The sequence below is a fragment of the Chiloscyllium plagiosum genome, unplaced genomic scaffold, assembly GCF_037043375.1.
Source record: "Chiloscyllium plagiosum isolate Xiang-an unplaced genomic scaffold, Cpla_swu_hap1 HiC_scaffold_31, whole genome shotgun sequence".
Classification (NCBI taxonomy): Eukaryota; Metazoa; Chordata; class Chondrichthyes; order Orectolobiformes; family Hemiscylliidae; genus Chiloscyllium; species Chiloscyllium plagiosum.
In genome coordinates this window covers 13110595-13125788 of record NW_028270169.1, presented here as the reverse complement: position 1 = coordinate 13125788, position 15194 = coordinate 13110595, and the positions used below count along the sequence as shown (strand labels likewise).

Genomic DNA, 15194 nt, shown 5'->3' with positions numbered 1-15194 from the left:
ATGCATGGCTTAGAAAGGGTGGAAGCTGGGAAATTGCTTCTATCAGGCAGGGATACTAGGACTTGTGGGCATAGCCTTGGAATTAGAAGGGGTCAATTTAGAACGGAAATGAGGAGATATTTCTTCAGCCAGAGAGTGGTGGGCCTGTGGAATTCATTGCCACAGAGCGCAGCAGAGGCCGGGATGTTAAATGTCTTCAGAGCAGAGATTGATAAATTCTTAATCTCGCAAGGAATTAAGGTATACGGGGAGAGTTCGGTTAAGTGGTATTGAAATGCCCATCAGCCACGATTGAAGGGTGGAGTGAACTCGATGGGCCGAATGGCCTTACTTCCACTCATTTTCCTTATGGCTGCAAATCTGTGGGATTCTCTTACTAGGAGAGTGATGGGGGGGGGAGGGCCATTAAAGGTGGAGATAGACAGATATAAAAACAGAAAGTGCTGCCGGTCTGGCAGCATCTGGGGACAGAGAAACAGATGTTTTGAGTACAATTATTTTTCTTTCGAAACTAAATTCCTGATGAACAAAGGGTTGAAAGCTTTACTGGGGGTAGGCAGGGAAGGGGTGCTGAGGCCAACATCAGATCACTCAGCAAAGCAGGTTTAAGGGCCCAAATGGCCAACAACTGCAGCTAACGTGTCTATCCACGTGAAACACAGCACTTAGGCCTGCTCCACCAAACAACATACAACTGGCATCCGAACGCAAGTGCCCAATTACCTTGACTTTCCCAAAAAAAAAATCTCCCCCTACTTTGTATATTTTCTCACCAGCTGAGTATCCCTAGCCTCTGAGGCAGAGAAACCTTATGATTTTACAGCCAATAGTCACAGTCACACTCTTCCCCTTGGACAGCAGCCCTCCCATTACTAATCATAATCAAGCTAACTCTGGCCTGCCCAGGTCTGTGGGACTTTTTCTACTCTACAGAGCAAGGTCACATGGAGATAATTAGATTCCTTTATATTAAAAAAAAAATAAGGCCAGAAAATATTACTCCGTGAATTAATTCCACTTCAGTAATTATTTAATTAGTTAGTGCAGCCAGTCTGAAGGGAATAAGAGTTTTAAGCAAAAAATAAGTTGCAGCAAATTCACCGAAAGAAGTTCACTTCTTACTAAATTCAGGAAGGCAGCTCCTCATCACCTTCTCAAGGGCAGCTAGGGACGGGCACTAAATGCTGCTCTGCACAAGAGGATTTTTAACAGGTTCCTTAGATCTTATGGTCAGATATGTTCAGCGGCAGTGCTGCTAACCTGGTCTGAGCTAATCTTGTTAGAGAGTCATACAGCACGGAAACAGACCCTTCGGTCAAGCCAGTGCTGAACTTAATCCCAAACTAAACTTGGCCCACCTGCCTGCTCGTGGTCCATATCCCTCCAAACATTTCCTATTCATGTACTTTTCTAAGTGTCTCTTAAACGTTGCGTGACGGTGCCACACCTACCACTGCTTTAGGAAATTCATTTCACGTGAACCACTATGTAAAAAATGTATCCCTCATGTCTTTTTTAAATCTCTCTCCCCTCACCTTAAAAATTAGATTAGATTACTTACAGTGTGGAAACAGGCCCTTCGGCCCAACAAGTCCACACCGACCCGCCAAAGCGTATACCACCCAGACCCATACTCCTACATTTACCCCTTCACCTAACACTATGGACAATTTAGCATGGCCAATTCACCTAACCTGCACATTTTTGGATTGTGGGAGGAAACCGGAGCACCCGGAGGAAACCCACGCAGACACGGGGAGAATGTGCAAACTCCACACAGAGTTGCCTGAGGCGGGAATTGAACCTGGGTCACTGGCGCTGTGAGGCAGAAATCCCTTAGACTTGAAATCCCCCATCCTAGGGAAAAACAAATACCTACCATTAACCCTACCCATCCCCCTCTTGATTTTATACATGTCTCTTCAGGCCACCTCTGAATCTCCTACACTCCAATGAAAAACGTCCAACACTAACTCTAACCTTGAACTCCAAGCAACAACCTGGCCAATCTGTTCTGAACCCTCTCTATCTTAATAATGTCCTTCCTATAACTGAGTGACCAGAACAGTACTCCGGAAGAGGCCTCACCAATGGGTTAAACAGTATCTTGTGCGCTCTAGACACTAGCTAACATGGACCCAATCCTGTCATGAACAATTTGCATTTATATAGTACATCCACTGTAGTCACAAACATCACAACGCATTTCACAGAAGCACAAGCAAATGAAATCTCATGTCAAATCACTCGGGAACACTAAAGTAGCTGGTTAAAAGCTTGGCCAGAGACAGAGACTGAGGGAGACAGAAAGACAAAGAGATTTAGCGAGGGAATTGAAAAGCTTCAGGATTAGCTGAAGACACAGCCGCCAACGGAGTGGGATTCAAAATCAGGAGCGGGCACGAGGTGATAGAGGGATTTGAAAACAAGGGTGAGAATTTTAATGAGCGTGGGCTATTGAGCACAGAGGTTATAGGCAAACAGGTCTTGTGCCCAGTAAGGATGTGGTCAGCAGAGTTTTGGATGAGCTCAAGGTTACAAAGAGCAGTAGATGGGGTGTTGTGGACTGCAATAGTGAAGTGTGGACTGCAATAGTGAAGTGTGGAAGTAACATGGACATTGATGGAAGCAGGTGGATGAATAAAGCAACAAGCATGGCAAAAGGACGTAGAAATAAAAAACCTTAAAGAGTGACTGGACAGGGAAAAGAAAAGACCCTCTTTAATATTTGAAATAGCCAAAGGAAGTGTTTGCAATCTATGGTCAGACTGCTTCAGATTTCAAGGTACTTGGGCAGCGACAATGTAAGACAAGTTTCTCAAACTTTAATCTGCTGTAACTCCATCTTAAGGCTTCCCACTCAGTGCAGCCCCAGAGTGAAAATTGGGGACACAGTCACAAAATCCATCTAGCTAACTACCATTATAGAGATTGCACAAACGTAAACCCTCAGTCAATCTCAGGGTTATCGAATCCAAGTCTCTGCTCCACAGCCAGTAGTGCTCCCTCAGAACTTGCAAATCTAACTGCTGCTCAATATGCAACCCCACAGGTGGATCATGATGGACAGTGTGGTCTAAAACAGTAACCTCACACAATTATACTGTAACAAAGAATTTAATTAAATAGTCAGTACCACCTTCATAACTCTACCAGTGCGGTACTCAGGCAGTGACAGCACTGGAAAGCCCCATTTCTCACAATATACCAACATGCAGGATTTGTTTTAATTTGCACACTGTGCTTGAGAAACCTCTGACACCAAGCGTCTCAGTTCCCAAATGAAAAGTGATCATTTGGTCAAATTGCTGGTGCGTGTGTGGAATTGTAACTCAGGTACCAAACAGTGACCCAGAGAAGCAAAGGGAAAAGAAAGGATATTAATTTCAAAAAAATATATTTACAACTGGCTGCACGAATATGTAGTTGCAGTCTGGCAGTGGGTTTGGGGGAACTTTGTCCCATGTCAAAATGTTTGATTAGCACTAGATTTTAGATTAGATTCTAATCTACAGGCCCTTCGGCCCAACCAGTCCACACCGACCCTCCAAAGAGTAACCCACCCCAACTCATTTGGTCTAATGCACCTAACACTATGGGCAATTTAACGTGGCCAATTCACCTGACCAGCACATCTTTGGACTGTGGGAGGAAACCCACGCAGACACGGGGACAATGTGCAAACTCCACACAGATAGTCGCCCGAGGCTGGAATCGAACCTGGGACCCCGGCGCTGTGAGGCAGCAGTGCTAACCACTGAGCCACCGTGCCGCCCTTAGCACAAGGCATTGGCAGCTACCAAGGCTCATTTTCCTTTCAGTAAGTTATTTGGAAAAATAAACTGCCAGGAGCACGCCAATCAACCTGTACACAGAACTGGGATTGTTAAAATCTAAGTAACAGGTTGTATTTAACTAGATCATGATTTAATGTAGGTGCTGGACCTGACAGTTATTACAAATCAGTCTGTTGAAGAATATCGATTGCCAGATTTTCTGATTTAAGTAGACTACAACATTCAGGAATAATGCATAACACTTCGGGGCAAGCCTTGGGATTTGGAGGTGGGGGGGGGGGGGGTTGCTGTTCATTTCCACTTGTACAAAACAGTTTGTAAGCGTGTGGCGAGCAGACACCTGTCAGTGCGACTGTGTCTCTTGTTGTGCCTGGAGCTGCCTCTCCTCCTGAGTTTGTTCTTGCTGCTCCTCCTGCATCCCTTTCAGCAGGTCCTGCAGCTTCATGTCCAACACTGGGTTCCGTGTCTTGGAGTCCTGGGGATCGTCACTCGCAAAGCCTGATATCTGAAAATCACAACAAGTTATTTGGGGAGGGTTAGACAGTGATGGATACTTGCCCGAGTTTGACTTGCACCACCTTGCTCACAGCTGGCTCTCACAAACAGCAATGAAGCCAACAGCCCAGTGTCGATTGAGGGATCAACATTGATCAACAAAACTAGGCAGATCTACCCTGCTCTTCCTCCAGCCAGACCATGAGATCCCTTGCAATCCCTAAGCAGCCTTGCTTTAAAGTTACATCCAGAAGTCATCACTAACGTGTATATGCAGTCTCACTGGAATATGCCTATTGTGATTCAAAGCAGCTGGTACTAATTGGGGAAAGATCAGGGCATGCTTATAAGAGCCAGCCTTTTGGGCCCTTCTGTGGAGTGGTAGTATCCCTACCTCTGGGTCAGAAGGCGCAGACCCAAGTCCCATGGTCCAGATGAGTATAGTACCAGCTCTGAACAGGTTGACTAGAAATATCCACAAGAACCAGACCTTGTATTTTACAGATAAACAGTATTAAGAAACAAGCCTGGTTGAGATGGCCGTAAACAAGTCCATGCCCTGGGCAGCTGAGCTGGTCATTCAGCCTGATGGCCTGCCTCTCTTCTCGAGCTCCTTTCGTACCTGGGTGACCCCAGGAGGATGAGGAGGACATGGGCTTCATTGGTGCACCAGGTCTCCTGTGACTGGTGGGCAGTGCTGGGCACGCCGTGCACCCCACAACCAAACTTCAGTTTAAATTTTACCAAGTTCATTTGGAGATTTGATTTTTGTTAAAGTGCATGCTTAAGAGGTCCCCACAGGCTCATTTGGTTAATTCAGTTCAACTGCTTGAAACTAACTAATTTCCGTGTAGCAGGGAGCTGGTCTGTAGAAGGGGACATTACTCTGCACTTATACAGCACTGCGTAAAGTGAATAAACCAATGTGGAAGAGGGGCCAGTTCTGCCAGAGAGATGCTTCGCAGATTAACTCAGCAGCTCCAACATAGCAGCATTCCTGCCGCCTTAGACTTTTTTTTCTGGGAGTGGGGAGGTGGGGTAGGGGTCTGGATTACAGCTCAAGACAGTGGAGTGAAGCTTGATTCCCAAATCTTTGGTCAAGACGACTGGATAGAATCACGGAAATCCCTACAATGTGGAAACAAGCCATTTGGCCCAACAGGTTCACACCGACCTTCCAATGAGTATCCCACCCAGACCCATTCTCCCACCCTGTTACTTTTACAATTACCTCTGACTAATGCACCAAACCTACACATCCCTGAACACTATGGGCAATTTCCCCAGGCCAATTCACCAAACCTGCACACTTTTGGATTGAGAGGGGAAACCCACGCAGACACGGGGAGGATGTGCAAACTCCTCACAGATAGATAGTATCTCTCCTTTCCAAGCTACCACACCCAACCACCAACACACTCAGGGTGGAAACAAATTTGGGTGATACTCACTCCGGCTCGGCCTCTCCTTCGCAACACAACTCCGTCCATGAGCAGTGCCCGGCTGGTCGCCTCAAATAACTTCTCTTCGTCCACTTCACCTTGTGCCTCGAGCTCCTGGTACTTTTCCACAAACCTAGGAGAGAGAAGGTCAGACAGGGTGTGGAGCTCCCGACCTCAGGCAGGGATCCAACAAAAACAGAAGGGAAAAAATACCCTGGGACACTTGTACAGCTGAGAGAAAGTGAAGACTGCAGATGCTGGAGATCAGAGTCGAGAGTGTGGTGCTGGAAAAGCACAGCCGGTCAGGCAGCATCCGAGGAGCAGGAGAATCGACGTTTCAGGCATAAGCCCTTCATCAGGATTTGTGCAGCTGATCCCGGGTTCAGGCAGAATTTACCTAGATTGGAAATGGCTGAACACCTTTTTTGGAAACCAAGTTTGATATTTCAGTTGTGGGTGAAGATAGTTTATAAATTACCAGAAAGCTGAAAATGTTAATAAACTAGGGCTTTACAAATGGGACAAAGAGAGGATGAACGTGGTCAGCTGACTTGGGAGCTGGTCCAGGAGACAAGTGCAGTAACAAAGACCAGGGCAGCACAGGAGACAACCATTCAGCCCATCAGCTCTGTGATGGCTCTTTTGAAGAGTAATCCATTAGTCCCACTCTTAATTCTTGTGTTGCAATACCATGTATATGTTCCTTTAAGAAGCGTAACTACACATACCTTGGCACACTTATTTGCTGCTGGGGTGGGGGAGTGTCTACACCAGAGTCTTCCTCCTTCCCATCGGGGATCTGGGGTGGAGGGTGTTGCATACAGCAGTCCCTTAACCACAGATTGCAGCGGTTCATAGGCTCCTAGCCTGACCGTTTGTTTTGTGGTACTGTGGTGCCCGTGGACCATATGCATATTGGCTGTGGGCGTTTGCATTCCCTTGTCAGTTATGAGAGAAACCTTTTGTTGTGCTTTTGGTTGCACCTTAGCCCATGCTCCTGGTCTTAGGACACCCGGTGCCGAGGGGCGCAGGCAGGTCGGAGAATCTCCTCGTTGGCCCGGCCAGTTTGGCTATAAATAGGTCCAGGCAGCGGGTGGAGGGGGTCATCTCTGACGACTGCCTGCTCCTCTTCTGTGGTCACGTTCGAGCCCGGATGTCACTGCAGAGGGAACAGGCAGTGTCCATCAGTGCTCTCGATGCCTTGAGAGAGAGATTGGCACTGCAGGAGATTCAGTGCTTTATTTCCCCACCCCACCCGATCCCCTCGCTCTCTCCTTACCTAACCCCCCCCCCCTTCATTTTTTTGATGTTAGCTTTGCCCTGAACAGGCTGTATGTGTAAATATTCAATTGTGTAATAAAGTCTATTCACAACAGTGTCTTTTGTTTGGTTTCACTATACGTGTGATTTTTTGAAATAGTAATGAAAAGGATTGATGAGGGCAGAGCAGTGAACATGATCTATATGGACTTCAGTAAGGCGCTCAACAGGTTCCCCATGGGAGACTGATTAGCAAGGTTAGATCTCTCAGAATATAGAGAGAACAAGCCATTTGGATACATAACTGGCTCAAAGATAGAAGACAGAGGGTGGTGGTGGAGGGTTGTTTTTCAGACTGGAGGCCTGTGACCAGTGGAGTGCCACAAGGATCAGTGCGAAGTCCACTGCTTTTCGTCATTTACATAAATGATTTGGATGAGAACATAAGAGGTAAATATAGTAAGTTTGCAAATGACACCAAAATTGGAGGTTAGTGGACAGCAAAGAGGGTTACTTCAGATTACAACGAGATCTTGATCAGATGAGTCAATGGGCTGAGGAGTGGCAGATGGAATTTAATTTAGATAAATGCAAAGTGCTGCATTTTGGGAAAGCAAACCTTAGCAGGACCTATACACTTATTGGTAGTTGTTGAACAAAGAGACCTTGGAGTGCAGGTTCATAGCTCCTTGAAAGTGGAGTCACAGGTAGTTAGGAAGAAGGCGTTTGGTATACTTTCCTTTATTGGTCAGAGTATTGAGTACAAGAGTTGGGAGGTCATGTTGGACATTGGCTAGGCCACTGTTGGAATATTGCGTGCAAGTCTGGTCTCCTTCCTATCGGAAAGATGTTGCGAAACTTGAAAGGGGTCAGAAAAGATTTATAAGGATGTTGCCAGGGTTAGAGGATTCGAGCTACAGGGAGAGGCTAAATAGGCTGGGGCTGTTTTCCCTGGAGCGTCGGAGGCTGAGGGGGGACCTTATAGAGGTTTATAAAATCATGAAGGGCATGGATAGGGTAAATAGACAAGGTCTTTTCCCTGGGGTGGGGGGAGTCCAGAACTAGAGGCCATAGGTTTCGGCTGAGAGGGGATAGATATAATAGAGACCTAAGGGGCAACTTTTCCACAAAGAGGGTGATACATGTATGGAATGAGCTGCCAGAGGGAGTGGAGGAGGCGGGTACATTTAAGAGGCATCTGGATGGGTATATGAATAGGAAGGATTTGGAGGGATATGGGCCGTGTGCTGGCAGGTGGGACTAGATTGGGTTGGGATATCTGGTTGGCATGGACAAGTTGGACCGAAGGGTCTGTTTCCGTGCTGCACATCTCTATGACTCTTAAGTGGGGGAAAATATCGGAAAAACAGTAAGGGCTTCAGTACAGGTGTGCTAGGAGCCGGCTCTTGCAGCACAGTGCTAGGCCTGGGGTCAAGTCCCACCTTCTGCAGGAGTGTTTAATAACAGAACAAAAAGGTGTAACTATAACTACTCACAATCATTACAATCCTGACACAGAATGCAATGTAATAATCCCATGCCTGCACAGTCTACAATCAGCAGCACTAGAAGTCAGATGTACAAAATAGGTCTTCCAGTTAACACTATCCGATTATATCTGCAAATGAAAAGCAACCCCCCCCCCCCACTACATCCTCGAATTTATTTTAAACTACCCAATGGGCAAATGGTTGGGGCACTGAACTTATTTAGTTATTTATGTAGCTGGACTCGGTTAATTTGGTAACTAGTTTTATTTTTAAAGATTCAGGGGATCAGAAACAGCCTTTACTAGAGTAATCTAGGGGTGGGCTGAGAGATAAATGGGGGGGGTGGGGCTGGGGGGGGGAAGGTAGCCCCTTCCATTTATCTCTCAGCCCCCCCCGGCCCACAAGCCTCACTCCTGACAAAGGACTTATGCTCGAAATGTCGATTCTCCTGCTCCTCGGATGCTGCCTGGCTGGCTATGCTTTTTCAGCACCACACTTTATGACTCTGATCTCCAGCGTCTGCAGTCCTCACTTTCTCCTAATCTGGGGGTGTGCTGGAGACAAAGGTTAGAGACTAGACCATCCACCCTGTGTCAATCTCAGGCCAGAGGACAAGAGACAGTAAACGGTGATCACGCTAGAGAAACAAAGTCCTCACGGCAAAGTCTCCAACCGAGATCATCATGTGCAGCAAAGCAGCCAATATGGACAGTGTGAACCTACAATCCACAGCTAATGTGTAAGCAGCAGTCACCCATTGGTTAATCTACAGATTGCATCAACATCCTGAGGGAGTGACCATTAACCAGAAAATGAACTGAACCAGCCATATCCCCACTGTAGCTAGGTTAGAGACTGGGGATTCACCTCCTGACTCCCCAAAGCCTGTCCACAAGGCACAAGTTAGGAGTGATATGGAATACTCCCCACTCGCCTGGATGGGTACAGTTCCAACAACACTCATGAAGCTGGACACTATCCAGATCAAAGCAGCCTGCTTGACTGGCACCCAATCTGCCAACCTCAACATTCATTGCCTCCACCAGTGGTATATAGAAAATATAGAATCCCTACAGTGTGGGAACAGGCCCTTCAGCCCAATAATGCACAGTTGCACTATGTGTGCACCATATACAAGATGCACTGTAACAAATCATCAAGGCTACTAAGACAGCACTTCCCAAACTAATTGCCCCTTCCACCTTGAACAACAAAGGCAGCAGATCCATGGGAACGCCTCCACCTGCCAGCTCCCCGCTACGTCACTGACCACCCTGACTCGGAAATATATTACTGTTCCATTATGTCATCCTTATAGCATAGTGCATCCCCCTATATGGTATGGATTGCAGCAAGTCACCAAGGGCAATTAGGGATGGGTAATAAATGCCCACATCCAATTAATAAATGACAATAATCAACTGCTGGGTCTGGGCCAAGGAGAAAGCTAGGAATACAAATAAGGATCTTCCTTACCTTTGACAAGTGGAAACAAAATTGGATCGTGTGAGGTCAAATGGTCTTGGGCCATTCCCATACACCTCATAGAATTTCCTGCAATTAAAATGCAGAATGAAGCAAGTTTATGTGTATCAAATAGTAGGAAGAGGGCATTCAGCCCCTCAAACCTTGTCCATCATTCAATGAGACCTAGGACGACCTGGTTTTACATCATGACATTTGCACAAACCCAGACTTGTACCATCAGGAAAACCAGCGAGGTTCACTTCAGTAACATCATTCGATTTCACTCCCTCTTGACTTGTCAGCTTTTAGAAGCCCTCACTCGTACCTTGGATATTTCTGGACCTGACAACCATTGTGTATTCCTGGCTGATCTTGCACACATTCCATCGCCCAGAAACTTGGAAGTCATCCAAAAATCTGCTACCTTTGTCTTAACTTGCAGCAAATGCCTTTTATTTATTACCCTGCGGTCACTGACCTACAAAGGATCCCGGTGAAGCAGCATCTTTAGTTCTAATATTTAATTTGGGATTCTAATATTTTCAAATTCCTCCCTGGTCTTTCATCTCCTCATCTCTGCAATCTCCTTCAGCCCAAGGAAGCATCTCCAGGATCTCTGTGCTCCTTGAACTCTGGCCTCTTCAGAAGCTCCAATTTTAATTGCCCTTCCCAATTGTGACCACAGCTTTGGTTTGTGCCTGGGCTAACAGCTTTGCACTCCCCTCCCTACACCTCTCTGCCTCTTTCTTAAAGCCTCACTCCCTGAGTAAGCTTTTTGGTCATCTGACCAGTACTCTCAAGCAGCTCGGTGCCATGCTTTGTTTTAGAATGTTTCTGTGAAGTGCTTTGAGATGTTTTATTAATGAAAAGGTGCTATACAATTACAAGTTGTTTTTGTAGTGCTTGGCTCCAGCCAACTCCCAGTTTTCAGAGGGACCTTGTGCAGCAAGGTGTTTGCTTCAGCCATTACCGTAGTTTTGATCTTCCCCCCTGCTCTGCTGTGATCGCCCTATATCCCAGCCTCAGGGACAGGGAGATACTGAAGACTGCCTTTTCTGAGGGGAGCTGGGGCAGAAAGGAACACAGATCTGAACACGCCCACAGCCACAGCGTGTTCTTAGACCATCTGCTGGGGGAGAACCTTCAGTGAAAGTGCAGACTTGTAGAAATTTAAAGGAAGGAAGGAGGTGGTTTGGTGTCTGTGCTGACCAATAAACAGCTGTCCAGTCTAATCCCACATTCCACCTCAAGTCTATAGCCTTTTAAATTGCAGTATTTTGCAATATACAGCCAAATATTTCTTAAATATGATGAGAATTTTCACTTCTACCACACATTCAGACAGTAGGCCAAAACCCACCTTCCTTCCACTTTGCTTTGGGCGAAGACACTTCCCCACAAACCCTTTCCCTCCTGTTATAAATCTAAACCCCTGTAATGGACTCCTCAACCCAGGGGAACAGGGTCATCCTCACACACTATTTAAACGCCTCCATTTCTTTACAAATCAGTTACTTTTCTTTTCAGCTTCCCCTGTTCTGCAGACCCTGGCCCTGCCAGATCAGTTGGTGATTAAAGAACACTTTGGAACTTTCATGGGAATCAGAAAGATTAACACTCTGAACATATTGGGTTGATGAGAGCACAGCTAAACTTTATTAAACCGGATCCAGCTATACAATGTGATTAGAGATTTTTTTTCCCCTCTGTTTGCACTGGTGAACTAAGCTGGACTTATCTTTATCTGCACTCCTCTCAGATGTTGGTTGCTTCCTTCAGGGAGCAACCGTTGTTTAACTTGTCTCTTATAGTCAAGACCACTGCTCCCGTATCTGCAGTTAGCAGCTGCCGGGAATGGAGGGGCCATGGTCAACATCACGTGTAGATGACATTGAGCTATGTGCTGGGGACGGTGAACACACAGGAGAAAGGCAGGACTCCAAAGATTCACAACATGGACTGTCAGCTGGAGCCTACCATCGGCAGAGAGACAGGGTAAATATTACTGAAGACAACCTGGAGGAAGTGAGCACATTTAAGTATCTGGGATCAGTTGTGGGAGAGGTAGGAGTTTGGTATGGAAACATAAGCTCTAGTTAGAAATAAATGGGAGCATGTAGGACCAAAAGGGCACGGCCTCACAATGAAGGGTGGAAATTTAACACCGAGATGAGGAAGAGTTTCTTCCCAAAGAGGACAGACTCAGATGTACAGAACAGAAACAGACCCTTTGGTCCAACCCGTCCATGCTGACCAGATATCCTAAATTAATCTAGTCCCACCTGCCAGCATTTCGCCCATATCCCTCCAAACCCTTCCTATTCACATACCCATCCAGGTGGCTTTTAAATGCTATAATTGCACAAGCCTCCACCACTTACTCTGGCAGCTCGTTCCATACACACACTACCCTCTGCGTGAAAATGTTACCTCTTAGGTCTCCCTTTTAAATCTTTCCCCTCTCACCTTAAACCGATGCCCTCTAGTTCTGGACTCCCGACCTTGGGGAAAAGACCTTGTCTGTTTATCCTATCCATGCCCCTCATGATTTTGTAAACCTCTATAAGGTCGCCCCTCAGCCTCCGACGCTCCAGGGAAAACAGCCCCAGCCTGTTCAGCCTCTCCCGATAGCTCAAACCCTCCAATCCTGGCAACATCCTTGTAAGTCTTTTCTGAGCCCTTTCAAGTTTCACAACATCTTCCCGATAGGAAGGAGACCAGAACTGAATGCAGATTCCAAAAGTAGTCCAAACAATGTCCTGTACAGCCACAACACGACATCCCAACTCCTATACTCAATGCACCGACCCTTTGGAATTCCTTGCCACAGAGAGCTGTGGAGGCAGAGACCTTATGTATATTTCAGGCTGAGATTAGATTCCCTACAGTGTGGAAACAGGCCCTTTGGCCCAACAAGTCCACACCGACCCTCTGAAGAGTAACCCACCCTGACCCATTCCCCTACCCTATATTTTACCCCTGACTAATGCACCCAACTCTATGGGCCATTTAGCATAGCCAATTCACCCTGACCTGCGTAACTTTGGACTGCAGGAGGAAACACACACAGACACCAGGAGATGGTGCAAACTCCACACAGACAGTCACTCGAGGTGGGAATCAAACCTGGGTCCCTGGCGCTGTGAGGCAGCAGTGCCAACCACTGAACCACCGTGCCACCAAATAAATGAGATAAATAGACTAATGATCCATTGGGGAATGAAGGGTTATGGGGAAGAACTGGGGAGCAGGCTCAAGGGGCTGAATGGCCTACTCCCGTTCCTATTGCTTATGGTCTCAGTACAGTAGGGTGGTATTCTAACCCAGCATCATTACATTGTACTTCGGGAGCACTGAAATACCAAGGTGGAGATTGAATGGTGTCAGAGAGAGTGAGACAGTGAGAGACTGAAGGGGAGGAGGATGACCAAAAATAGATGGAAGGATGTGCCGGCAATTATATTAATGCAGCAGGGTTGGATGAGAAATGAGTAATTGACAGTGGGAAACGGAGAACAGTGATCAACCAGCAACCCCAAGTGAAATGAGAGAAGGTGAAAGCAGAACTGAGATGCTGGAAATGGCTCAGCTGTCACCAAGCATGGCTTCTCTCAGCCCCATCGTTAGATCCTTTATTTGGCCTAATACCATCTCCTTTCATCTTTTATTTTTGCAGAAAACCAATGGATTATGTAGTCACTTCAGGTATCAGCCCCAAATACCAAATTAGTGAATTCAGTTTCACAATCTGTCAGTCCATGTAGGTGTTGGATGGTCAGCACCTGAAAGAACTCCTGCTACTACCATCCCTTTGATCACTTGATCACTTTTATCTTCTACTCCATCACATAGTGCTTTCTTTTCTGTATCTCCTGCCTGAGCTTTTCCCTGCCTCATTGTTCAATTAAACTTATTACAGCTCTAATCTTTTCTGGTTCAGACAAAAAAAACCACAGACCAAAACATTTACAGCTTCTTTCTGCAATGCTGAATCCTGACGGGCACAGTGTTTCTGGCATTTTAAACACCTGCAACCCCCTCAGCTGTTAAACAAAATGCAAGCAGAACGTACGCTCGAATCGTGTCCTCCTGGTAGAAAATCTCCTGAACCGGGTCCTGCACTTTACCAAATCTCTCCTTCGGTTGCGCGTAGACTGGCTCATACTTTGGAGGGAAAGCAGCGCAAACATCGTACCAGCAAGGTTTCTCTGACTCCTTCATGACACCAGCTCGCAACAAGTCCCGCACCCTACAGTATAAAACAAAGGCAACGGGTTGGTGGATTTCCTCACCTTTATTTACAACAAACCTAGCTGAATGTAAAGGCTGGATTTGCCAGAAACTACAAAGGGGGGGGGAGGGGCGCGTGGGGGGGGGGGGAGGGGCGCGTGGGGGGGGGGGGGGAGGGGCGCGTGGGGAGGGGCGCGTGGGGGGGGAGGGGCGCGTGGGGGGGGGAGGGGCGCGTGGGGGGGGAGGGGCGCGTGGGGGGGGGGAGGGGCGCGTGGGGGGGGGAGGGCGCGTGGGGGGGGAGGAGGGCGGTGGGGGGGGGGAGGAGGGCGGTGGGGGGGGGAGGAGGGCGGTGGGGGGGGGGGGAGGGCGGTGGGGGGGGGGGGGGGGGAGGGCGGTGGGGGGGGGGGGGGGGGGGAGGGCGGTGGGGGGGGGGGGGGGGGGAGGGCGGTGGGGGGGGGGGGGGGGGAGGGCGGTGGGGGGGGGGGGGGGGGAGGGCGGTGGGGGGGGGGGGGGAGGGCGGTGGGGGGGGGGGGAGGGCGGTGGGGGGGGGGGGGGGGAGGGCGGTGGGGGGGGGGGGGAGGGCGGTGGGGGGGGGGGGGGAGGGCGGTGGGGGGGGGGGAGGGCGGTGGGGGGGGGGGGGAGGGCGGTGGGGGGGAGGGCGGTGGGGGGGAGGGCGGTGGGGGGGAGGGCGGTGGGGGGGGAGGGCGGTGGGGGGGAGGAGGGTGGGGGGGAGGGGGGTGGGGGGGAGGGGGGTGGGGGGGGAGGGGGGTGGGGGGGGAGGGGGGTGGGGGGAGGGGGGGGGTGGGGGGAGGGCGGGGGGGGTGGGGGGAGGCGGGGGGGGGTGGGGGGGGGTGGGGGGAGGGCGGGGGGGGTGGGGGGGGGTGGGGGGGGAGGGGGTGGGGGGGGAGGGGGTGGGGGGGGAGGGGGAGGGGGTGGGGGGGGGAGGGGGTGGGGGGGAGGGGGTGGGCGTTGGGGGGGTGTGGGGGGTGTGGGGGGTGGGGGGGGAGGGGGTG

The 15194-nt window shown here is 48.9% G+C and overlaps 1 protein-coding gene across 3 annotated transcripts in view; it reads right to left on the bottom strand.

The window, feature by feature from the left end:
• Positions 1-14196, bottom strand: part of mrps23 (mitochondrial ribosomal protein S23) — a 28706-nt gene extending 14510 nt beyond the window's left edge. For 2 of the 3 annotated variants that reach the window (XR_015752324.1, XM_087977256.1), the window contains exons 1-4: positions 14024-14196; positions 9961-10038; positions 5744-5867; positions 4138-4302 (exon numbers count right to left, since the gene is read on the bottom strand). Coding sequence is in view for 2 of the 3 variants with exons in the window: in XM_087977256.1 (XP_087833382.1) it covers positions 4141-4302; positions 5744-5867; positions 9961-10038; positions 14024-14172 (513 nt within the window). In the remaining variant the exon portion in view is untranslated. Of the gene's footprint in view, positions 1-3098; positions 4303-5743; positions 5868-9960; positions 10039-14023 lie in introns of those variants that run through there. The other variant, XM_087977255.1, reaches the window with a different exon arrangement.
• Positions 14197-15194: the final 998 nt, after the last annotated feature.